The sequence below is a fragment of the Orbicella franksi genome, chromosome 8 (genome assembly GCF_964199315.1).
Source record: "Orbicella franksi chromosome 8, jaOrbFran1.1, whole genome shotgun sequence".
NCBI lineage: Eukaryota > Metazoa > Cnidaria > Anthozoa > Scleractinia > Merulinidae > Orbicella > Orbicella franksi.
In genome coordinates, this window is record NC_138152.1 from 28,074,868 (window position 1) to 28,099,743 (window position 24,876).

General features: G+C 37.0%; 1 protein-coding gene across 1 annotated transcript in view; it reads right to left on the reverse strand.

The window, feature by feature from the left end:
• LOC145494361 (uncharacterized) overlaps positions 1–24,876 on the reverse strand; it is a 31,060-nt gene that overhangs the window by 5,630 nt on the left and 554 nt on the right. The window contains exons 2-21 of the mRNA XM_081473808.1: positions 22,851–22,922; positions 22,578–22,739; positions 22,011–22,061; positions 21,152–21,226; positions 14,276–14,437; positions 11,636–11,686; positions 11,262–11,315; positions 10,566–10,724; positions 9,895–9,945; positions 9,523–9,576; positions 8,827–8,985; positions 7,091–7,141; positions 6,719–6,772; positions 6,022–6,180; positions 4,288–4,338; positions 3,916–3,969; positions 3,219–3,377; positions 1,484–1,534; positions 1,112–1,165; positions 412–567 (exon numbers count right to left, since the gene is read on the reverse strand). Coding sequence (XP_081329934.1) covers positions 412–567; positions 1,112–1,165; positions 1,484–1,534; positions 3,219–3,377; positions 3,916–3,969; positions 4,288–4,338; positions 6,022–6,180; positions 6,719–6,772; positions 7,091–7,141; positions 8,827–8,985; positions 9,523–9,576; positions 9,895–9,945; positions 10,566–10,724; positions 11,262–11,315; positions 11,636–11,686; positions 14,276–14,437; positions 21,152–21,226; positions 22,011–22,061; positions 22,578–22,739; positions 22,851–22,922 — 1,839 coding nt within the window. The remainder of the gene's footprint in view (positions 1–411; positions 568–1,111; positions 1,166–1,483; positions 1,535–3,218; positions 3,378–3,915; positions 3,970–4,287; positions 4,339–6,021; positions 6,181–6,718; positions 6,773–7,090; positions 7,142–8,826; positions 8,986–9,522; positions 9,577–9,894; positions 9,946–10,565; positions 10,725–11,261; positions 11,316–11,635; positions 11,687–14,275; positions 14,438–21,151; positions 21,227–22,010; positions 22,062–22,577; positions 22,740–22,850; positions 22,923–24,876) is intronic.

The following is a 24,876-nucleotide window of genomic DNA, read 5'->3' on the forward strand; positions in this document are numbered from 1 at the left end:
TTCATATTTTAATCCTCCCTGACAGCTCAGAGAAGCGATCTGCCATTTTTCACTCTAGAACGTTGTTTCAATTACGCATGGGCAGAATATCATTTGCAACAAAACACGTTTAGGCAGTACTACGCACAAGAAGACCATTATTTGTTGGCAGTTTTTTGCAGGTGACCTGGTGGGCTCTCAGCTAACGGAAAGGAAGTAAAAATGCATCGAATGATAATGATATTTAATCAAGCACACAGGTGATGGGAGCAACGAAATTATCAAATAATGAATTACTAAATTTACAGAAATAGAAATTGAAGAAATGTATGGCCATTAAAATGGACAATATATAGATATTTTTTACATTTTGAACTTAGATATTTTAACTCACTAAACTAAAACAGAAAACAAACAATCATGTAAACTCACCCAGATGAACATGCGAGTGCGCCCTACGGAGGTAAAGCTTGGCGTTCAATTTGTCATCTTTGCATTTTAATTCAATCCCTTCAGTGTAGCAGCTTAACGTTTTTGTAAAGGCATTTTTAACGTGCTCGACTTCTCCTTCGAGGAGCTGTGCTCTTGCTGAGAGAATCAAAACACGAAATGAAAATTATTTTTTTTGAGATTATTTACGTGTGGACTGTCGTTAAACCAAACTAAAGTGGTTAACACAAACGTTAACAACGTTTTAATACAATATAGCAATGAGAATGCGATGCGAAATACCAGAAAACGCTGAAAAGCACGGGAAAACGCAAATGACCAGGCTGTGATTGGCTAAATTGGTTTTGTTTCTGATTAGATGAGCTTGTGGCGAATGTTTTTCAAACCAGTTGAAGGACATAGCAAAGCAAAATCAAAGCAATTCTGGATGCAACTTTCGACACTCAATTGTAAAGGAAGAAGTGGTTTAATGCCATAGACGTAAATAATGGAACAGGCTCAAATTGTTTAGTTTTTACTTAAGTGAACTATAGTATAAATAAATTTGTTAGCGAAAAAGTTCCGGTCGTTGCGAATGGGAATAAATAGAAAAAATTATAAATTCTGCAATAAACTTAGCTCCAAAATTGCAAATACTTAAAAATAGTTTCATGCAGCATTTTTGATTGCCATATTTTCTCACCTCTCAACGTGTCATGGTCAAAACCAAGTTCTTGTAAAACACTGGGATTTTTATCTGATGACGCAATTATGAAAGTGTGTGTTAGTCGTTTGTGTTCAAGATGTATCATGACTCTTACTCTTAAAAATGATATCTTCAATCTGTTCTTAAGATTTGTATTTCTAGTAAAAATGATTGATCATAATAGTGGCTGAATTGTTTTCAATCTTCGAAGACAAGTGTATTTTGAAAACGACTGCATTGATTTTTGAGTCACAAAGCGGCCCGCTTCTTTGGTATGTACATGCAATGTATATAAAGAAAACCCAAAAATTTGGAAACGAATAAGGATTTATAAACACAAAAGAACAAACAGAAAGAACTTTGATGTACCTGTTATTTCCTCTAAGTGGTATAGATCCTCGAGTGCATCTTGGAAATTCCCTTTGGAAAGTGAGCAATGTGGTAGCTAAATATCACAGACATTGAAAGCGCACAGTAGGCCTATTTCTCATGGTGGCTTCAAAACGTGTAGGGCATGATTGCTTATAGGTGGACGTTGTCCATCTTACAGTACCCTTCTTCAACGTTTTGCCAAATTGTTGAATAATGCTCGGTCATCCTTATATACCTCTAAGGGTTCTTAAGAGGGGAAGGGAAACTGCGAATGTAAAATATTTAGTGGAAGAACAAAACATGAGGACCCTAGCTTGCTTTTCATGAAACATTATTCCTTAAGAGCAGCTTCGCCTAAATATCAACTAGACATGGAAATAGCGAAAAAATCGAATTTCTTCAAACTCGCCCGGAATGAAGCCCTCCGGGCACTAGTAAAAAAAAATTTTGTTTTAAGTTCGATAAATCAAAAATTATTTTTTTGCGCAATTGTTTCGTTTCGATGCCCCAAATCGGCCAAAATCGATCGAAACTGAGCGGCATATTCAGAGGCTCGTAAACTCAAAAGTAAAAATTTTCATTACAAACTGATTGCACGTCGTATTTGTACTTCCTTTCTTGTCTATTTAGAGTTAAATAGATCGTGATTTGGTTAGAACTAAAATATTTGATGAATTTTGTCAATTAACGACCCAAGACAGCTTTACAAGAGGTCTAATTTTGGCCTAGTTTTCAAATGCTAAAAAGGCGCTCTGGTACACGGCTTTTCCCAAAATGACTAGTTTGGTCTGAAAGAGCATTGTTTCTTCTTCAGATCAGTGAAATAAAATTTTTGGGTAAATAAAGTCGCGAGCGCTGAGATAGCGAACTAAATGTAGCACTTCTTCCTGAAAACGTGACCTTTGACCCAAGCGTAACGAAACCGATTACTGCAAGAAAACCCGGAAGAAAAGCAAACGATTCGTTATTTTGAAACAATTTCTGGTGATATCTCTCCGAAACCATGATTTCAAAAAACTATTTCCAGATATGAAATCTTACAGGGTCAAAGAAGGAGCTAAAGGGCGCATTTTGACACAATATTTAAAATGTTTAAGTTCTGATCAAATCGCGATTTATTTAGCTCTAAATAGACAAGAAAGGAAGTACAAATACGACGCGCAATCAGTTTGTAATGAAAATTTTTACTTTTGAGTTTACGAGCCTCTGAATATACCGCTCAGTTTCGATCGACTTTGGCCGATTTGGGGCATCGAAACGAAAAAATTGCGTAGAAAAATAATTTTTGATTTATCGAACTTAAAACAATATTTTTGTAACTAGTGCCCGGAGGGCTTCATTCTGGGCGAGTTTGAAGAAATTCGATTTTTTCGCTATTTCCATGTCTAGTTGATATTTAGGCGAAGCTGCTCTTAAAGCCACTGCAGCTCTTATTAATAACGAACAATTTATTTCCATGAAAGGCGAGGTGTGAAATATTTTACTATCGCCTCTTCAGTCGAAAGGTGTGATGAAAATCTAATTTCTTATTACAGTATTTATATATATTCAAGGAGGCAGGTGATGGGAGCAACGAAATTATTAAATGATGTATTAGCAAATTTACAGCAATAGAAATTGAAGAAATGTATAGCAATTAAAATGGACGATATACGGATATTTTTTACATTTTGAACTTACATATTTGAACTCAGTAAAATAGAACAGAAATCAAACAATCATGTAAACTAACCCAGATGATAATGATGCAAGTGCGCCCTTTTGTAGTAAAGCTCGGCGTTCAGTGTGTCATCTTTGCACTTTAATTCAATCCCTTCAGTGTAGCAACTTAACGCTTTCCTAAAGTCATTTTTACCGTGCTCGGCTTCTCCTTTGAGGAGTTGTGCTCTTGCTGAGAGAATGAAAGCATGCATTGAGAAGTAACTTTTTGAGCTTATGCAAGTGTTGTCGCTAAACCAAACTAAAGTGGTCACAACAAACGTTAACAACGTTTTAAGACAATAAAGCAATAAGAAGGCGATGCGAAATACCAGAAAACGCTGACAAGCGCGGGAAAACACACATGACCAGGCTGTGATTGACTTTGGTCTTGTTTCTGAATAGATGAGCTTGTAGCCAATGTTTTTCAAACCAATTGAAGAACATAGCAAAGCAAAATCAAAGCAATTCGGGATGCAACTTTCGACACTCAATTATTAAGCAATAGAAATGGTTTAATGCCATAGACGTAAATAATGGAACAGGCTCAAATTGTTTAGTTTTTACTTAAGTGAACTATAGTATAAATAAATTTGTTAGCGAAAAAATTCCGGTCGTTGCGAATGGGAATAAATAGAAAAAATTATAAATTCTGCAATAAACTTAGCTCCAAAATTGCAAATACTTAAAAATAGTTTCATGCAGCATTTTTTAGTGCCATATTTTCTCACCTCTCAACGTGTCATGGTCAAAACCAAGTTCTTGTAAAACACTGGGATTTTTATCTGATGACGCAATTATGAAAGTGTGTGTTAGTCGTTTGTGTTCAAGATGTATCATGACTCTTACTCTTAAAAATGATATCTTCAATCTGTTCTTAAGATTTGTATTTCTAGTAAAAATGATTGATCATAATAGTGGCTGAATTGTTTTCAATCTTCGAAGACAAGTGTATTTTGAAAACGACTGCATTGATTTTTGAGTCACAAAGCGGCCCGCTTCTTTGGTATGTACATGCAATGTATATAAAGAAAACCCAAAAATTTGGAAACGAATAAGGATTTATAAACACAAAAGAACAAACAGAAAGAACTTTGATGTACCTGTTATTTCCTCTAAGTGGTATAGATCCTCGAGTGCATCTTGGAAATTCCCTTTGGAAAGTGAGCAATGTGGTAGCTAAATATCACAGACATTGAAAGCGCACAGTAGGCCTATTTCTCATGGTGGCTTCAAAACGTGTAGGGCATGATTGCTTATAGGTGGACGTTGTCCATCTTACAGTACCCTTCTTCAACGTTTTGCCAAATTGTTGAATAATGCTCGGTCATCCTTATATACCTCTAAGGGTTCTTAAGAGGGGAAGGGAAACTGCGAATGTAAAATATTTAGTGGAAGAACAAAACATGAGGACCCTAGCTTGCTTTTCATGAAACATTATTCCTTAAGAGCAGCTTCGCCTAAATATCAACTAGACATGGAAATAGCGAAAAAATCGAATTTCTTCAAACTCGCCCGGAATGAAGCCCTCCGGGCACTAGTAAAAAAAAATTTTGTTTTAAGTTCGATAAATCAAAAATTATTTTTTTGCGCAATTGTTTCGTTTCGATGCCCCAAATCGGCCAAAATCGATCGAAACTGAGCGGCATATTCAGAGGCTCGTAAACTCAAAAGTAAAAATTTTCATTACAAACTGATTGCACGTCGTATTTGTACTTCCTTTCTTGTCTATTTAGAGTTAAATAGATCGTGATTTGGTTAGAACTAAAATATTTGATGAATTTTGTCAATTAACGACCCAAGACAGCTTTACAAGAGGTCTAATTTTGGCCTAGTTTTCAAATGCTAAAAAGGCGCTCTGGTACACGGCTTTTCCCAAAATGACTAGTTTGGTCTGAAAGAGCATTGTTTCTTCTTGAGATCAGTGAAATAAAATTTTTGGGTAAATAAAGTCGCGAGCGCTGAGATAGCGAACTAAATGTAGCACTTCTTCCTGAAAACGTGACCTTTGACCCAAGCGTAACGAAACCGATTACTGCAAGAAAACCCGGAAGAAAAGCAAACGATTCGTTATTTTGAAACAATTTCTGGTGATATCTCTCCGAAACCATGATTTCAAAAAACTATTTCCAGATATGAAATCTTACAGGGTCAAAGAAGGAGCTAAAGGGCGCATTTTGACACAATATTTAAAATGTTTAAGTTCTGATCAAATCGCGATTTATTTAGCTCTAAATAGACAAGAAAGGAAGTACAAATACGACGTGCAATCAGTTTGTAATGAAAATTTTTACTTTTGAGTTTACGAGCCTCTGAATATACCGCTCAGTTTCGATCGACTTTGGCCGATTTGGGGCATCGAAACGAAAAAATTGCGTAGAAAAATAATTTTTGATTTATCGAACTTAAAACAATATTTTTGTAACTAGTGCCGTAGGGCTTCATTCTGGGCGAGTTTGAAGAAATTCGATTTTTTCGCTATTTCCATGTCTAGTTGATATTTAGGCGAAGCTGCTCTTAAAGCCACTGCAGCTCTTATTAATAACGAACAATTTATTTCCATGAAAGGCGAGGTGTGAAATATTTTACTATCGCCTCTTCAGTCGAAAGGTGTGATGAAAATCTAATTTCTTATTACAGTATTTATATATATTCAAGGAGGCAGGTGATGGGAACAACGAAATTATTAAATGATGTATTAGCAAATTTACAGCAATAGAAATTGAAGAAATGTATAGCAATTAAAATGGACGATATACGGATATTTTTTACATTTTGAACTTACATATTTGAACTCAGTAAAATAGAACAGAAATCAAACAATCATGTAAACTAACCCAGATGATAATGATGCAAGTGCGCCCTTTTGTAGTAAAGCTCGGCGTTCAGTGTGTCATCTTTGCACTTTAATTCAATCCCTTCAGTGTAGCAACTTAACGCTTTCCTAAAGTCATTTTTACCGTGCTCGGCTTCTCCTTTGAGGAGTTGTGCTCTTGCTGAGAGAATGAAAGCATGCATTGAGAAGTAACTTTTTGAGCTTATGTAAGTGTTGTCGCTAAACCAAACTAAAGTGGTCACAACAAACGTTAACAACGTTTTAAGACAATAAAGCAATAAGAAGGCGATGCGAAATACCAGAAAACGCTGACAAGCGCGGGAAAACACACATGACCAGGCTGTGATTGACTTTGGTCTTGTTTCTGAATAGATGAGCTTGTAGCCAATGTTTTTCAAACCAATTGAAGAACATAGCAAAGCAAAATCAAAGCAATTCGGGATGCAACTTTCGACACTCAATTATTAAGCAATAGAAATGGTTTAATGCCATAGACGTAAATAATGGAACAGGCTCAAATTGTTTAGTTTTTACTTAAGTGAACTATAGTATAAATAAATTTGTTAGCGAAAAAATTCCGGTCGTTGCGAATGGGAATAAATAGAAAAAATTATAAATTCTGCAATAAACTTAGCTCCAAAATTGCAAATACTTAAAAATAGTTTCATGCAGCATTTTTTAGTGCCATATTTTCTCACCTCTCAACGTGTCATGGTCAAAACCAAGTTCTTGTAAAACACTGGGATTTTTATCTGATGACGCAATTATGAAAGTGTGTGTTAGTCGTTTGTGTTCAAGATGTATCATGACTCTTACTCTTAAAAATGATATCTTCAATCTGTTCTTAAGATTTGTATTTCTAGTAAAAATGATTGATCATAATAGTGGCTGAATTGTTTTCAATCTTCGAAGACAAGTGTATTTTGAAAACGACTGCATTGATTTTTGAGTCACAAAGCGGCCCGCTTCTTTGGTATGTACATGCAATGTATATAAAGAAAACCCAAAAATTTGGAAACGAATAAGGATTTATAAACACAAAAGAACAAACAGAAAGAACTTTGATGTACCTGTTATTTCCTCTAAGTGGTATAGATCCTCGAGTGCATCTTGGAAATTCCCTTTGGAAAGTGAGCAATGTGGTAGCTAAATATCACAGACATTGAAAGCGCACAGTAGGCCTATTTCTCATGGTGGCTTCAAAACGTGTAGGGCATGATTGCTTATAGGTGGACGTTGTCCATCTTACAGTACCCTTCTTCAACGTTTTGCCAAATTGTTGAATAATGCTCGGTCATCCTTATATACCTCTAAGGGTTCTTAAGAGGGGAAGGGAAACTGCGAATGTAAAATATTTAGTGGAAGAACAAAACATGAGGACCCTAGCTTGCTTTTCATGAAACATTATTCCTTAAGAGCAGCTTCGCCTAAATATCAACTAGACATGGAAATAGCGAAAAAATCGAATTTCTTCAAACTCGCCCGGAATGAAGCCCTCCGGGCACTAGTAAAAAAAAATTTTGTTTTAAGTTCGATAAATCAAAAATTATTTTTTTGCGCAATTGTTTCGTTTCGATGCCCCAAATCGGCCAAAATCGATCGAAACTGAGCGGCATATTCAGAGGCTCGTAAACTCAAAAGTAAAAATTTTCATTACAAACTGATTGCACGTCGTATTTGTACTTCCTTTCTTGTCTATTTAGAGTTAAATAGATCGTGATTTGGTTAGAACTAAAATATTTGATGAATTTTGTCAATTAACGACCCAAGACAGCTTTACAAGAGGTCTAATTTTGGCCTAGTTTTCAAATGCTAAAAAGGCGCTCTGGTACACGGCTTTTCCCAAAATGACTAGTTTGGTCTGAAAGAGCATTGTTTCTTCTTGAGATCAGTGAAATAAAATTTTTGGGTAAATAAAGTCGCGAGCGCTGAGATAGCGAACTAAATGTAGCACTTCTTCCTGAAAACGTGACCTTTGACCCAAGCGTAACGAAACCGATTACTGCAAGAAAACCCGGAAGAAAAGCAAACGATTCGTTATTTTGAAACAATTTCTGGTGATATCTCTCCGAAACCATGATTTCAAAAAACTATTTCCAGATATGAAATCTTACAGGGTCAAAGAAGGAGCTAAAGGGCGCATTTTGACACAATATTTAAAATGTTTAAGTTCTGATCAAATCGCGATTTATTTAGCTCTAAATAGACAAGAAAGGAAGTACAAATACGACGCGCAATCAGTTTGTAATGAAAATTTTTACTTTTGAGTTTACGAGCCTCTGAATATACCGCTCAGTTTCGATCGACTTTGGCCGATTTGGGGCATCGAAACGAAAAAATTGCGTAGAAAAATAATTTTTGATTTATCGAACTTAAAACAATATTTTTGTAACTAGTGCCCGTAGGGCTTCATTCTGGGCGAGTTTGAAGAAATTCGATTTTTTCGCTATTTCCATGTCTAGTTGATATTTAGGCGAAGCTGCTCTTAAAGCCACTGCAGCTCTTATTAATAACGAACAAATTTATTTCCATAAAAGGCGAGGTGTGAAATATTTTACTATCGCCTCTTCAGTCGAAAGGTGTGATGAAAATCTAATTTCTTATTACAGTATTTATATATATTCAAGGAGGCAGGTGATGGGAGCAACGAAATTATTAAATGATGTATTAGCAAATTAACAGCAATAGAAATTGAAGAAATGTATAGCAATTAAAATGGACGATATACGGATATTTTTTACATTTTGAACTTACATATTTGAACTCAGTAAAATAGAACAGAAATCAAACAATCATGTAAACTAACCCAGATGATAATGATGCAAGTGCGCCCTTTTGTAGTAAAGCTCGGCGTTCAGTGTGTCATCTTTGCACTTTAATTCAATCCCTTCAGTGTAGCAACTTAACGCTTTCTTAAAGTCATTTTTACCGTGCTCGGCTTCTCCTTTGAGGAGTTGTGCTCTTGCTGAGAGAATGAAAGCATGCATTGAGAAGTAACTTTTTGAGCTTATGTAAGTGTTGTCGCTAAACCAAACTAAAGTGGTCACAACAAACGTTAACAACGTTTTAAGACAATAAAGCAATAAGAAGGCGATGCGAAATACCAGAAAACGCTGACAAGCGCGGGAAAACGCACATGACGAGGCTGTGATTGGCTATGGTCTTGTTTCTGAATAGATGAGCTTGGAGCCAATGTTTTTCAAACCAATTGAACAACATAGCAAAGCAAAATCAAAGCAATTCGGGATGCAACTTTCGACACTCAATTATTAAGCAATAGAAATGGTTTAATGCCATAGACGTAAATAATGGAACAGGCTCAAATTGTTTAGTTTTACCGGAGTGAACTATAGTATAAATAAATTTGTTAGCGAAAAAATTCCGGTCGTTGCGAATGGGAATAAATAGAAACAATTATAAATTCTGCAATAACCTTAGCTCCAAAATTGCAAATACGTAAAAAAGGTGTTATGTAGTACTTTTTATTGCCATATTTTCTCACCTCTTAACATGTCATGGTCAAGACCACGTTTTTGTAAAACTCTGGGATTTTTATCTGATGACGCAATTATAAAAGTGTGTGTTAGTCGTTTGTGTTCAAGATGTATCGTGACTCTTGCTCTTAATAATTATATCTACAATCTGTTCTTAAGATTTGTATTTCTAGTAAAAATGATTGATCATAATAGTGGCTGAAGTGTTTTCAATCTTCGAAGACAAGCGTATCTTGAAAACGACTGCATTGATTTTTGAGTCACAAAGCGGCCCGCTTCTTTGGTATGTACATTCCATGTATATAAAGAAAACCCAAAAATTTGGAAACGAACAAGGATTTATAAACAGAAAAGAAGAATCAGAAAGAACTTTGATGTACCTGTTATTTCCTTTAAGTGGTATAGATCCTCGAGTGCATCTTGGAAATTCCCTTTGGAAAGTGAGCAATGTGGTAGCTAAATATCACAGACATTGAAAGCGCACAGTAGGCCTATTTCTCATGGGCGGAGCAAAACGATTAAGTATGGTGGCTTCAAAACGTTATAGGTGGACGTTGTCCATCTTAGGGTACCCCTCTTCAACGTTTTGCCAAATTGTTGAATAATGCTCGGTCATCCTTACATACCTCTAAGGGTTCTTAAGAGGGGAAGGGGTACTGCGAAACTAAAATATTTAGTGGAAGAACAAAACATGAGGACCCTAGCTTGCTTTTCATGAAACATTATTCCTTAAAGCCACTGCAGCTCTTATTAATAACGAACAATTTATTTCCATAAAAGGAGCGGTGTGAAATATTTTATTATTGTCTCTTTAGTCAAAAGGTGAGATGAAAATCGAATTTCTCATTACAATATTTATATATAATCAAGGAGGCAGGTGATGGGAGCAACGAAATTATTAAATGATGTATTAGCAAATTAACAGCAATAGAAATTGAAGAAATGTATAGCAATTAAAATGGACGATATATATATTCATTTTTTACATTTTGAACTTACATATTTTAACTCACTAAAATAAACCAGAAAACAAACAATCATGTAAACTCACCCAGATGATGTTGATGCGAGTGCGCCCTGCTGAGGTAAAGCTGAGCGTTCAATTCGTCATCTTTGCACTTCAATTCAATCCCTTCAGTGTAGCAACTTAACGCTTTCCTAAAGTCATTTTTATCATGCTCGACTTCTCCTTTGAGGAGTTGTGCTCTTGCTGAGGAAATCAAAACACGAATTGAAAAGTCATTTTTTGAGCTTATTTACTTGTGGACTGTCGTTAAACCAAACTAAAGTGGTCACAATAAATGTTACAATGTTTTAACACAATAAAACAATAAGCCCGCGATGCGAAGTACCAGAAAACGGTGACAAGCGCGGGCAAACGCACATGACCAGGCTGTGATTGGCTATGGTTTTGTTTGTGATTAGATGAGCTTGTGGCGAATGTCTTCAAACCAATTGAAGAACATAGCAAAGCAAATCAAAGCAATCCTGGAATGCACTTTCGACACTCAGTTGTAAAGCAAGAAATGGTTTAATGCCATAGGCATAAATAATGGAACAGGCTCAAATTGTTTAGTTTTTTTTTAAGTGAACTATTTTATAAATAAATTTGTTAGCCCGAAACTTCCAGTCATTTCGAATGGAAAAAAATATGAATAATTATAAATTCTACAATAAACTTAGCTCCAAAATTGCGGATACGTGAAAAATGTTTCATGTAGTACCTTTTATTGCCATATTTTCTCACCTCTCAACGTGTCATGGTCAAAACCAAGTTCTTGTAAAACTCTGGGATTTTTATCTAATGACGCAATTACGAAAGTGTGTGTTAGTCGTTTGTGTTCAAGATGTATCGTTACTCTTACTCTTAAAAATGATATCTTCAATCTGTTCTTAAGATTTGTATTTCTAGTAAAAATGATTGATCATAATAGTGGCTGAATTGTTTTCAATCTTCGAAGACAAGTGTATCTTGAAAACGACTGCATTGATTTTAAAGTTACAAAGCGACTCGCTTCTTTGGTATGTACATTTTCCACGTATACAAAGAAAACCCCAAAATTTGGAAACTAACAAGGATATATAAACACAAAAGAACAATCAGAAAGAACTTTGATGTACCTGTTATTTCCTTTAAGTGGTTTAGATCCTCGAGTGCAACTTGGAAATTATCTACAGAAAGTGAGTAATATAGTCGCTAAATATCATAGACATTGAAAGCGCACAGTAGTCCTATTCTCATGGGCGGAGGAAAACGATTAAGTATGGTGGCTTCAAAACGTGTAGGGCATGATTGCTCATAGGTGGACGTTGTCCATCTTAGGTACCCCTCTTCAACGTTTTGCCAAATTGTTGAATAATGCCCGGTCATCCTTATTTACCTTTAAGGGTTCTTAAGAGTGGAAGAGGTACTGCGAATGTAAAATATTTAGTGGAAGAACACAACATGAGGACCCTAGCTTGCTTTTCATGAAACGTTATTCCTTTAAGGCGGGGGTTAACATGAAGGCCATATTTTTGCTGGGTATTATGGTTTGAATGCAAATATCTCGTTCACGTTTCAAGCAGTGAAAAATCTCTCTACTCATTTCACATAGCTACGTTTTCGGCTGTTTTATAAATTTTTTGGTGATTTTTGGGTATATTTGGGGATAAATAGTTTTTCTCAAAGGATTAGTAAAATTTATGGAAATAGGAAATTTTGAAGATTTGATGTTGTTTTAAAATTAGAATTTGAAGTTAGAAATTGGTAGACGTACACCAAACAGTTGCCCACCAACCCGGGGTGCCCTTTTGGGGGCAATCAACTGACCGGTGGTGTTCCAAACCCCTTTTTATCCTTTTAATCGCTCTTTAAACTCCCTAAAATTTCACTTCAATTCATGTGTACCCCCGCCTTAAGCCACTGCAGCTCTAATTAATAACGAAATATTTATTTCCATAAAAGAGAAGGTGTGACATTTTTTATTATTATACCGTCCAACTCAAATACGTTTTCCGTTTGGAGGAGAACGTGTCACGTGTCATGTGTCAAAACTCAATAACTCCCTAGAGGCCGCCACACACTAGCTGATTTGTTGTCGGCCGACAAAAAACTTTACTTGTCGGCTAGTGTGCGGTGAATTCAGACAAATCTGCGACAAGATCGGGGTTTGTCGGACGATATCTGACAGTGCTAGATCTCAAAACGTCTTGTCGGGCCTTGTCGGCTAGTGTGTGGTTGACCAAGACAATTTGTCGGGGCTCGCACGCGCCTCAACCAATTAGGAAATAGGGACCTTTAGTAATGACGACGAGGACGTGAACGTCACCGACCGGAAGTTGGGAAAACGAACTTCGAAGCTACCACGCATGCCCAATCGAGCACTACTCGTCGTCCACATCTCGTTCAGGACGCCATTTGCCGCCATCTGCCGTCTTGTCGAGAACGCGAGTATGTTTTATTTGTTTTCTAATTTCTACTTACGTATCTTAGGAATTTCTTCAATGTAAAGGGTCGTTTAGTGAATAAATACAGTGCCGAAGTAATTTGATCGTACCGTGATGGAAAAAAAACTTGATTTCTTTCGAGTTGCAGGTAGAGCTTTACAGTATAAAGTGGAGAAAGCAATGGCGGATGATAATAAAAGTACTGCAGGGTACGTAGTAGTGCTTTTATAAATACAAATCGCGGGCATCTCGTTATAGTTTTGTAATTTATACCAGTTGGCATTTTTAAGAAGAGTTCTGGGCTTTGAAGAATATCCGAACTGCTCGGATCGACTATAAACTTAGCTTAGCTCTGAATCACTTGACGTTGATTACAACACTGAATAAACGTTAAATTGTTGTGGTGGATAATTTTTGCATTTTCAAATTAACGGAACATTTGACATTTGTTTGACATTTTCCTGTTGACTGCCACAGAAAGCTGCAGTAAAGGGTTCGTCCACGTAACCGGTTTACTAAAGTGTTTACATTTCCCGCCGTGGACGACGGTCCCGTTCCAGGCCTCAGTCGGTCATATACGTCGTCGTCCACGTTCTCGTCGTCATTGCTAAAGGTCCCTAATGTCATGAGAGTCACGTCAGTGGAATAGGCGCCATCTTGATTTGGATGACTCGGCCCCAAGCATCAACGCGGTTAGTCACGACAAAAATTCGGCGAGTGTGCGGCAAGCTGATGGCCCGACAAAATTTAACCCGATTTGACCCCGACAAAAAATCTGCAGTTCTCCGGCACAAAATCGGCTAGTGTGCGGCAGCCTTAGGGCGAACAAAACTCACTAACTCCCTTGGGAAACAACAACTTAAAGTTTCGACTCGCACATGATCAGGTCGTGCTCCTTGAAAGCGCGGCAAATTTGTGAGCCAGCTGGTGTCAAGCAAACGATTTTTCGCAGTTTTTTTCTATTTTTGAGTTGGGAGGTATAACAACACACTTAATGACTAGTCCCGCAGGAAACAGTGAGATTTGTTTCCCTTCGACCTCAGTGTTCCCCTCGGCTTCGCCTCGGGAACATTGGGGTGTCGGGGAGACAAAACTCACTGTTTCCCTTGGGGCCAGTCATTAAGTACTTATTATCGCCTCTTCAGTCAAAAGATGCGATGAAGACCTAATTTCTCATTACAGTATTTATATATATTCAGGTTGGAATAACGAAAATCCTCAAATGATGTATTACCAAATTCTCAGAAGTAAATATCAAAATGGACGATTTACATTCTGAACTTAATTATTTTGACTCATTAAGTTAAACTGGAAAACAAATAACCGACTCACCCAGATGAAAATGCAATTTCGACCTTTTGAAGTAAAGCAGGGCGTTCAGCTGGTCTTCTTTACACTTGACCTCAATCCCTTGAGTATAGAAACTTAACGCATTTTGGATTTCTCCTTTGTCGTGCTCAGCATCTCCTAGCTCTTTGCAAACTTTCGCTGTTTCTGTGAGAAACAAAACGCAAATCGGTGAGTAATTAGTGGAACGTTTCAAATATTGTTTAGCTGTTTACAGTTGAGGCATGACTCTCGCGTGAATCAAAACTAAACCAATTACAACAAATGTTAACGCAACAGATCGCCAATATCAACACGGGCGAGATCACGTGAGCGTGCAGGGTGCGGAAAAACCTCGTGATTATTAGTTCTGGATCTGATTGGTCAAGAGGGTGACGTCCCTTTTTTCAAACTAATCACAGGGTGTAGTGAAGCAAAGCCAAAGTTATTCTGGGTTACACTTTACAACTGAATTGTTAAGAGCAGCTTCGCCTAAATATCAACTAGACTTGGAAATAGCGAAAAAATCGAATTTCTTCAAACTCGCCCAGAATGAAGCCCTACGGGCACTACTTACAAAAATATCGTTTTAAGTTCGATAAATCAAAAATTATTTTTTTCCGCAATTTTTTTCGATTCGATGCTCCAAATCGGCCAAAATCCATCGAAAATGAGCGGCATATTCAGAGGCTCCTAAACTCAAAAGTAAAAATCTTCATTACAAGCTGATTGTACGTCGTATTTGTACTTCCTTTTTTGTCTATTTAGAGCTTAATAGATTGTGATTTGATTAGAACTTAAATATCTGACGAATTTTCTAAATTAACGACCCAAGACAGCTTTACAAGAGGTCTACATTTAGCCTATTTTCAAATGCTAAAAAGGCGTTCTGGTACACGGCTTTTCCCAAAACGACTAGTTTGGTCTGAAAGAGCATTGTTTCTTCTTCAAATTAGTGAAATAAAATTTTTGGGTAAATAAAATCGCGAGCGCTGAGATAGCGAACTAAATGCAGCACTTCTTCCTGAAAACGTGACCTTTGACCCGAGGGTAACGAAACCAGTTACTGCAAGAAAACCCGGAAGAAAAGCAAACGCTTCGTTATTGTGAAACAATTTCTAGTGATATCTCTCCGAAACCATGATTGCAAGAAACTATTTCCAGATATGAAATGATACAGGGTCAAAGAAGGAGCTTAAGGGCGCATTTTGACACAATAACTTTGTTTGCTGAGAATTTAAGTCAATGACCGCTAACGAATTCCAGTGAAATTTGCAAACTTGAAGTATGTTAGCCGATACTTACCCGAATATTTATATTTATAGAAGAGTCGCCTTCTAGGATTAACCTTCAAAAGAAGCTGGACCCAGATTTGGAAACCTCTAAAAGAAGAAATGTTTAATATTCCGTGACCTGCCCGATGCTATAAATTCCATGCGCATGCCAACCGCATGTTTGTCGTAAAACCAACTGAACTCCACTGACAGTTTCCATGGGCAACCCCAAAATAAACAATCCCCAAAAATGTAAAGTGAAATTGGCCGTCTTCATGAACAGTTAGAAGCTAGAGTCAAGTTCCATTACCTTTAAAAAGTGCTTGATTTTATTTGTTTGCGTCGACTTTATTCACTACTCTCACGTTCGAATGCCGCGAATCGGTCACGCCAAAACAGTGCAGACCGTGCAGACTGCAGACACTTGTTTGGGCTTTTCATTGTGACTCCTTTTTTTGGATCTAGTTACAAAATAGCCGTAAATATATCTGAAAGTTTGTCATTTATCCACAGGCTGTGCAAGCGCAGTGTTTGACCTTTGATTCAATAGAGAAACGCGTACAAGACTTTGTATGGGAAACTTACTCAGTCTGCACGGTCTGCAGTGTTTTGGCGTGACCGATACTACGCAGTATTCGAACGTGACAGTAACTACTGAGTGAACAAAGTAGAATCAAGCACTTTTAAAAGGTAATGGAACTTGACTCTAGCTTCTAACTGTTCATGAAGACAGCCAATTTCACTTTACATGTTTGGGGATTGTTTATTTTGTGGTTGCCCATGGAAACTGTCAGTGGAGTTAAGTGAGTTTTACGACAAACATGCGGTCGGCATGTGCATGGAATTTAAGCTAATTTATGGCAGCGGGCAGGTCACGGAACATTAAACATTTCTTCTTTTAGAGGTTTCCAAATCTGGTTCCAACTTCTTTTGAAGGTTAATCCAAGAAGACGACTCTTCTAGTAATATAAATATTCAGGTAAGTATCGGCTAACATACTTCAAGTTTGCAAATTTCACTGGAATTGACTGCAATTCAATTCTTAGCAAACAAAGTTATTGTGTCAAAATGCGCCCTTTAGCTCCTTCTTCGACCCTGTAACATTTCATATCAGGAAATAGTTTCTTGCAATCATGGTTTCGGAGAGATATCACTAGGAATTGTTTCAAAATAACGAAGCGTTTGCTTTTCTTCCGGGTTTTCTTGCAGTAACTGGTTTCGTTACCCTCGGGTCAAAGGTCACGTTTTCAGGAAGAAGTGCTGCATTTAGTTCGCTATCTCAGCGCTCGCGATTTTATTTACCCAAAAATTTTATTTCACTAATTTGAAGAAGAAACAATGCTCTTTCAGACCAAACTAGTCGTTTTGGGAAAAGCCGTGTACCAGAACGCCTTTTTAGCATTTGAAAATAGGCTAAATGTAGACCTCTTGTAAAGCTGTCTTGGGTCGTTAACTTAACAAATTCGTCAAATATTTAAGTTCTAATCAAATCACAATCTATTAAGCTCTAAATAGACAGAAAAGGAAGTACAAATACGACGCGCAATCAGTTTGTAATGAAGATTTTTGCTTTAGAGCTTATGAGCCTCTGAATATGCCGCTCATTTTCGATGGATTTTGGCCGATTTGGAGCATCGAATCGAAAAAATTGCGGTAAAAAATAATTTTTGATTTATCGAACTTAAAACGATATTTTTGTAAGTAGTGCCCGTAGGGCTTCATTCTGGGCGAGTTTGAAGAAATTCGATTTTTTCGCTATTTCCAAGTCTAGCTGATATTTAGGCGAAGCTGCTCTTAACGATTCGATAGTTTTGAAATGGTCTGCAAACTTATGTCGAGGGAGACTAGGGTGACCGCCATGGCGTACACACGCTTCGATTGACGATCCGGCAAAATGTGGATTTCTTGGCCAAATCTTTAGCAGAATTAGCACTTGGTTAAAAAAAAAGATTGTGCCATAAAGTAGTAGTGTGTTTAGCCGCCTTTTATGGGCGGAAGAAAGCGCAAGAAACCAAAGCGTGGGTCAGGCTCTTCAGAAACTGAAGAAGTCATGGCCGCTTCGGCAAAGAATGGCGACGACAGCATGTACAACGAACTGAAAAACTCTATGGATTGCCTAAGGCAGGTAGTTTCAGAAGGATTTGTCAAACTACACACTGACTTGGACAAATTAAGATCTGAATTTAGAACTGAAATAGACGCAGTAAAATTGTCGATCAAAGACATCGAGAAAAGCCTGACCTGCACCCAGAGCGAAGTCGAAGACCTCAAAGAGCATTTTGAGATGGAGACGAAGGAACATTCAAAAGAAGTGGACGCCTTAAACAAGAAGATTGCTGACTTGGAAGGGAGATTAAAACAAGAAGTTGAAAATAATATAGCTTTGGAACAGTACACACGACGCGAGAACCTACGCTTCAACGACATCAAGGAGAAGGAACATGAGGATTGCAAAGCGGTAATGTATAATGTTTTAGAGAAAGAGCTTGGCGTTGATACCACCAAAATTAGATTCCATGCGGTCCACCGAGTTGGCAAGAAGATTCAAGGCAGGCGCAGACCTATCATTGAAAGATTTTTCTCCCGGGAAGACCGCGACAAAGTTTGGTCAGGTCAAAGTTTGGTTTGGTCTTCTTGTTGATTACGTCAGGGCTATCCAGGAGGAACGGAAGGTATTGATCAAAGTCATGATGAAAGCCCGCGAGGAATATGGTCAAAGCGATGCCAAAGTGAAAGGTCGATTTTTGTTTATAAACAATGAAAGATATGACTCTAAAAGTATTCCCGAGTATCTTACGCAACCTTAAACCTAATATTATTTACTTGCAAGCCAATGTTTTCTTTTCGCCATTGAAATAATGACTTTTCCCTATGCAAATCTTTTGTAGTCAAAAGAAGTTCAAATCAATAGCTATTTCCAATGTGCGCACCTAAATTCTTGATTGGCAATAGAAATCCTGTCAAGTTCAAGATGGACGTTAACATCTATGAACGCTGCTGGGACTTAAGTCTAACAATGAGGATTTTTTATATGTTAATGTTTTCTTGTTATTTGTTTATACGTGTAGTTCGTAAGCTAAAATACGAGATCTACTTTAATTTCATTAGCTGGTTTCAAATGCATGGTTTTTAGCCAGAATGATTTTCTTTTAATTTTAGATTATCTAGTGACGGATCTTAATATATTCACTTAATGTTCGGGGTTTAGGAGAGAGACTGAAAAGAAGGGAAACATTTAATTGCCTTAGAGCAAAACAGTTTTCAATTTATCTGCTGCAAGAAACGCACTGTTCTGAAAACGCAGCTACAACTTGGTCATCCGAATGGGACTACAAAACTTTGTTTAGCTGCTGCTCTAGCGCCAGTGGAGGAGTCGCAATTCTCTTTAACAATGATTTCGCCTTCCCAAGGGTAGATTTGTTATTTGTGATATCAAAACAAATCAGAAAGGCTTTTCACTCTGGCCACAATCTACGCACCAAATGATGACGACCCAGCCCTTTTTGAGAGTTTCTTTAGCCACTAGCAAGATTTTCATTGTGACGATATAATTTTAGGTGGTGATTTCAATTCAGTACTTAATCTAGAAAACGACAAGAAAGGTGGTCCTTTGCATCTGCCTTACTCGACCTAGAGTTTTTCGGCGCGATATCTGGCTTGCGGCTAAACAAAAAGAAAACAGAAATTCCCTGGATTGGGGTTTGCGCTGGGCGTCAAGATAAATTATGTCCCGCCAAAGATTTAAAATAGGCTAGAGACAAACTTAAGGTCTTAGTTTATGCATATATCAGACGCCTTCACAACCGAAATCATAAAAATCTGGTCAGAAATCAGTTACGACGATAACATAACTTCCACCGAAAATTTGCTCTCTTTACCTCTTTGGCAAAATTCACTTGTGAGAACTGGAAATAAACCTATCTACTACAAATCATGGTCTTCCAAAGGAATACAAAACGTCATGCATTTAATGAAAGACGCAGATAACTTGCTATCTTTCACGGAATTCAGGGAACGCTTCGACGTTACAACAAATTTTCTTGTTTATCACGGTGTGGTATCGCGTATAAAATTGTTAAGGAATGTCACAGAAAACCAAAATAAAAAACACAGAAATTTCAGTACTTTTGTAGAAATAGATTGGCATACGAAAAGCTAGTCAGCGCTAAACAGAGCAGCCCTAGGAAAAGCCAAGAGAAATGGTGTGTCGACTGCAGCCTTCAATGCTCCAAACCAATTGATTGGGAGATGGCTTACAAACTCCCTTTCAGCAGCACTTAAGCTACCAAATTAACTATTTTTCAGTTAAACTACTTCACAGGCGTTTAGCGACAAATGATTTTCTAAATAAAATAGGCATTAGAGAAAATGATATTTGTACCTTTTGTAGAACTGAGAGAGAATCCCTTTTTCATTTATTTTGGTCGTGCAGTGAGACGTCTTGTTTTTGGCAGGGCTTTATGAAATGGTTGGCCGAAAACCAAATAAAACTAAAATCCAGCATTTTTACTCCCGATATAATAATTAGCCTGAGGTCAGACACCCTATCCAACACAAAGCAATACTTTTACTTCCTTGCTGCCAGATATTACATATGGTCCTGCAAAACAAAGGAAGTACTCCCAAAAATTGAAAGATTTCTTAGTTTTCTATCTTCTTTAGTACCTTTTGAATCTTAAACCTCAAATAACATATATAAAAAAATTAAAATTAAAACAATTTCAATATATACGTTTTCAAAGGAAGCCATGCATGCACGAGAATAGATTAATAGTTTAGCTGAGATTCATAGTAATGACCTTTTTATCTTCGTAGCTTACTGAATACATGTAGTCTGTTAGAAATGTAATGTATTGTACTTCGATGTAAGTATATGTTGTCATTTAATAAAAAGAAAAAAAAAAAAAGAACTTATGTCGACTTATGACGTGTACCCGTACCGAGAATTAAGGAAACATTTTTAGTAAGAGGAGAAGATCATTACATTTTCTTGTGACAAGCAAGATTAGTATCTGATCTGTTTTTGGAAATCACAAACTTCCTTTTTATGTTATCGGCAATTTTGTCCTGAGAAATTAAAATTGTACAGAAATGGCTGAAGGAACGAAAACCTCAGAGACTAAAAACGATCTTCGACACCAGATACGGTAAAATAACCAATGAAAGTGAAACGTTTTTGGCAAAATTGCAAACTAATACGAATATATGGATCCTTTGAAACTGAAAATAACAGAAACGTTAAGGTATAATTATAACTATCAAAAGATGGAAAATGTAGATCACGTAAATAGGAAAAAGGTTTGTTTATACTTTTCCTGACTTCTTATGTTCAGTTTGTTACCGCGCTGTAATTCTCCAGCTAGGATTGATAACTAGTTTGGTCTCCTTGGATTCTACGTACATTGCTGTAGAACCTCGGACTATTATGTTTATCCTTACGTTAATTTATATCAGTAACCAGAAAATGTCGGTTATTTCAAACTAAACAAAAAAGAAAAAAGAAAAAAAAAAGGGAAATCCAAATGACCTGGATACCAAAAACCGCAACCAATAAATAAAATTTTGTCTTATGCAATTGTGGGTATATATGGGCATCAGATTTCCTTACCTCTCAGAGTGTCATCGTCAGATTCCACCATCTCTGGCATCAATGTCGCTTCATTATGTGTTGTGTCAGCTGGTCCTAATAAAGGAAAACAAAACAAAAGTGTTCATATCACAACGGGTAGTGAGACCGAGCAAACAACTGAAACAAATAATTTAAATTGAACGTAACATCGTTAAGAATCCCAGCAATAAAGAGAACTTCAGTGTAAAAATTTTTAGCTCGCGTAAATAACGTTAACCCGTCTAGTAATTCGTTTTTGTCTGCATACGAGTAACTAGACGGATTATTCGTCAAGACGACTTATCTGCTATAGTAGTTTATCTTGACAGACGATGTAAATTGTATAATTTGGTGAAAGGATGATATGTCTGTTTGCTCGTGTTTATACACAGACTTACTATGCTCGTAACTCATCCCGTAGTTACGAGACGGATGATTCGTCTTGACAGATGATTCGTTGCGCTAAAACAAAACAGGCCAATCACGCAATTTTTTCATTATATTGGTGTCAGGTTCCGGCACCTCTCAAACTGTCGTCGCCAACTGAATGATACCTTTCTTGTGAAGCACTCGGATTCATTTCTGGCATCAATTTCTGTTAATTGTATGCTATGTAAACTGAATCTGACAACGCAGTAGAAATGTATTGTCATCTGTTCTGTTCAACCTGTGTTTTGACCTTATCTTTTAATTGATTTATTTACAATCTTTCTACAGGACTGTTTCATTTCTTTGTAAATATCAAAATTGAAAACAATCGTAGAATTGCTTCTTTTCAAAGTGACAAGCAAATTTTGAAGACTACTGCGGGAGATATATACATAAAAAAGGACAAACGTAAGAGAGAATTTTGATATACCTGTGATTTCTTGTAAATGTATCAGATCCTCAGATGCTTCATGAACATTACCTATAGAATTAAGTGAGTAATATAGTCAGTAAAAATCATTTAAAGCACACAGAAGGCCTATTTCACCCGTGCGGAGTGAAATGATGAAGTATTGTGGCAAAAGATTTAAGCTTGCTTATAAGAGGCCACGAATGGGAAGGTTGTCCATCATAGGCTTACTCGTTTCATATTTTGCCAAACTGCCCGCAGTCATGCTTTTATAACTTCAGGGTTCTCAGGAGGATAGGAGCACCGCGGGAGTAAAGTATTGAGTCGAATGATACAGCATGAGTACTCTGGCTTGCAATAACGAGTATATTTTTTCTCTTAAAATGGAAAACGAATGATTGGTGTTAACGCCTTCCTACTAAGTTAAAAGAAGTGAAAGACTTGCTTTCTTCTTGCAGTATTGATACTGAGGCAATGAGATCGACGAAAAATCATGAAATAATGTATCGCCAAATTTGATCAGAAACTGAAAGGAATAAACAGTAAACAAAACGGACAGTTTACATTCTGAACTTTGCGAGAACTTACCCAGATGACAATTTGAGAGCCACCTACATCGGTAAAGCTCGACGTTCAGTTGTTCATCTTTACACTTGACATTAATCCCTTCAGTGTAGAAACTTAAGGCATTTTGGAATTCTTCTTTGGCTAACTCAGCATCTCCTAGCTCTTTGTAAACTTTCGCTGTTTCTGTGGGAAACAAAACCCAAATTGATGAGTAATTAGTGCAGGGCAACTTTTGAAATATTGTTTAGCCGTTTGCAATTGACTGTGGTGATATATATTAGGATATTTTCTCACCTGTCAACGCGTCATTGTCAGCTAAATCCATATTTTGGGTAGAACATTGTTCTTGTGCCGTGTCAACTGGTTCTGATAAAGGAACAGAAATCTATGTAAGTGTTTTTCTGTTCGATCTGTTATGTGACCCTTAATTTCAATTGTTTTCTGCAATTTTTCTGCCTGTTATTTGACTCTTATTTTTCTGCAATCCCCCTTAAGTGTCTCTCTTAGTGCAAAAGAAAGTTTAATCTATGAGCTTTAAAATGACGGCAGGGTATTTTGAAATTCGCCAGTATTGTTTTAAAGTTACGAATCAGGCGAGTTTACAATTCAACTCTTTACAAAATGATGTGGCTAACAAACGGATAAAATCTCAAATTTAACTACATTTTACTCTTTTATTGGTGGGAAGTTAGTCAAACGTAAGCCTTTTTCAAGTAGGTTTATCTTGACAAACGATCTAAATTGGATAATTTATTGGACGGATGATCTGTCTGTTTGCTAGTGTTTATACACAGATTTACCATACTCGTATTAGAGAAACCGTATAACTTCTTACGACTGATAAGCTCCCTATAACAGAAGCTGTTTTGTATTTTATGTCGTTATAGTATGCGCAAGACTCCAGACGTTCACTAATGACGGTCACGTTAGAACTTGTTTAAACATGCAGTATTCCTGTACACACTGAAAAGTCCTTAGATGCAACATCCATTTCCAACATTGGAATTTAAACTGTACCTTCTCTGTTCCACCTCTTCAGTGTAGTAACCTTAGTTTTAATTTATCTGTCACCTCCTGTTAAGATGTTCTTTATTCTACGGCAATAAAGTTAAATAAAATAGACGAATTCTTTAAAGCTTATAAAAAGTCATGAACCAAAATGTACTTGTCACTGGCGATTCAAGAGAAAAAAAGGCAGGTGAAGTTAATGTTACCGCTGGCGGGCGCGAGTAGTGTGGGTTACATTACGTTCAAAATTTATCTCTGGAAAACATCGGTTTATCGGTTTTCACCTAAGTCTTCATCTGCGTAAGAAAAATAATTAACAAGTTTCTTACTCACAAAATAAGGATCGTTCAGCATGAGAATCAATCTATAGATTATATTCAAGATACTCGGTTTCATAACTGCATAATATTCTCCAAATGAATTGCTCTACACTGGCATTATATCTCACCTACGAGGGGGCGGGGGGGGGGGGGGTACTCCCAGAAAAATTGAGTGGGGCTGTGCGGCCCACTTCTCAAAATCCTTACCCTATTTATGACCAGAATTCGCGATTTTCCCTACTCTGTCTATGACCTGAACAAGTAGCTTCTTCTGAAAAACATACCCAGTTCAAGACTAGAGTGCTAAAACCATACCCTGTTCATGACCAAAATCGATACCCCAGTTATGACCAAAACGGCTGAAAGCCATACCCTTTGGGGTAGTACATACCTATTGTTGGTTTTCAGTGTCACGCAATTCAAAATAGATCAAAATAAAAATCAAAACCGGTAAATAGATAAAGTCCAGAATCTGGGAAATGAAAGAAGGTAAATATGCAAAGACTCTCGCCAAAATTCTGGTCACAGCAATCTTTCTTATGCGAGATATGCGGAGAAATTTTTTACCCAGATTTATAGAGATTTGTATGGAGACGCCATGCTGGTGCCCATCCGTATGGGCACCAACATGGCGGCCGGAAACCAACAGAAACATCTGTCACTGAGTTTTGCTACAAAAGCGTGAATTTATCCCTCGAGGAACTCTAAAACATTAAAATAACACTTTTTCTAAGACATGAATTGTTCAGATAGCCAAGTTCCCGAAATAAGTCACATTTTTAACCATCATGACAGCTCTCTAAGCCATCACGTAAATGGCGCGTCACGCAAAAGCTTAGAAATTCAAGCGTAGTGTATCACAAAACCAAGAACCCATTCGGAGCGAAAATTTGTATGAATATTAGTTTGCAGCTGTTCTTATACATCATTTAAGTAAAATTTCAGGAAGATCAATAGTTTTGTAGTTCGAATTTTAGTGACGTCACGTGAAA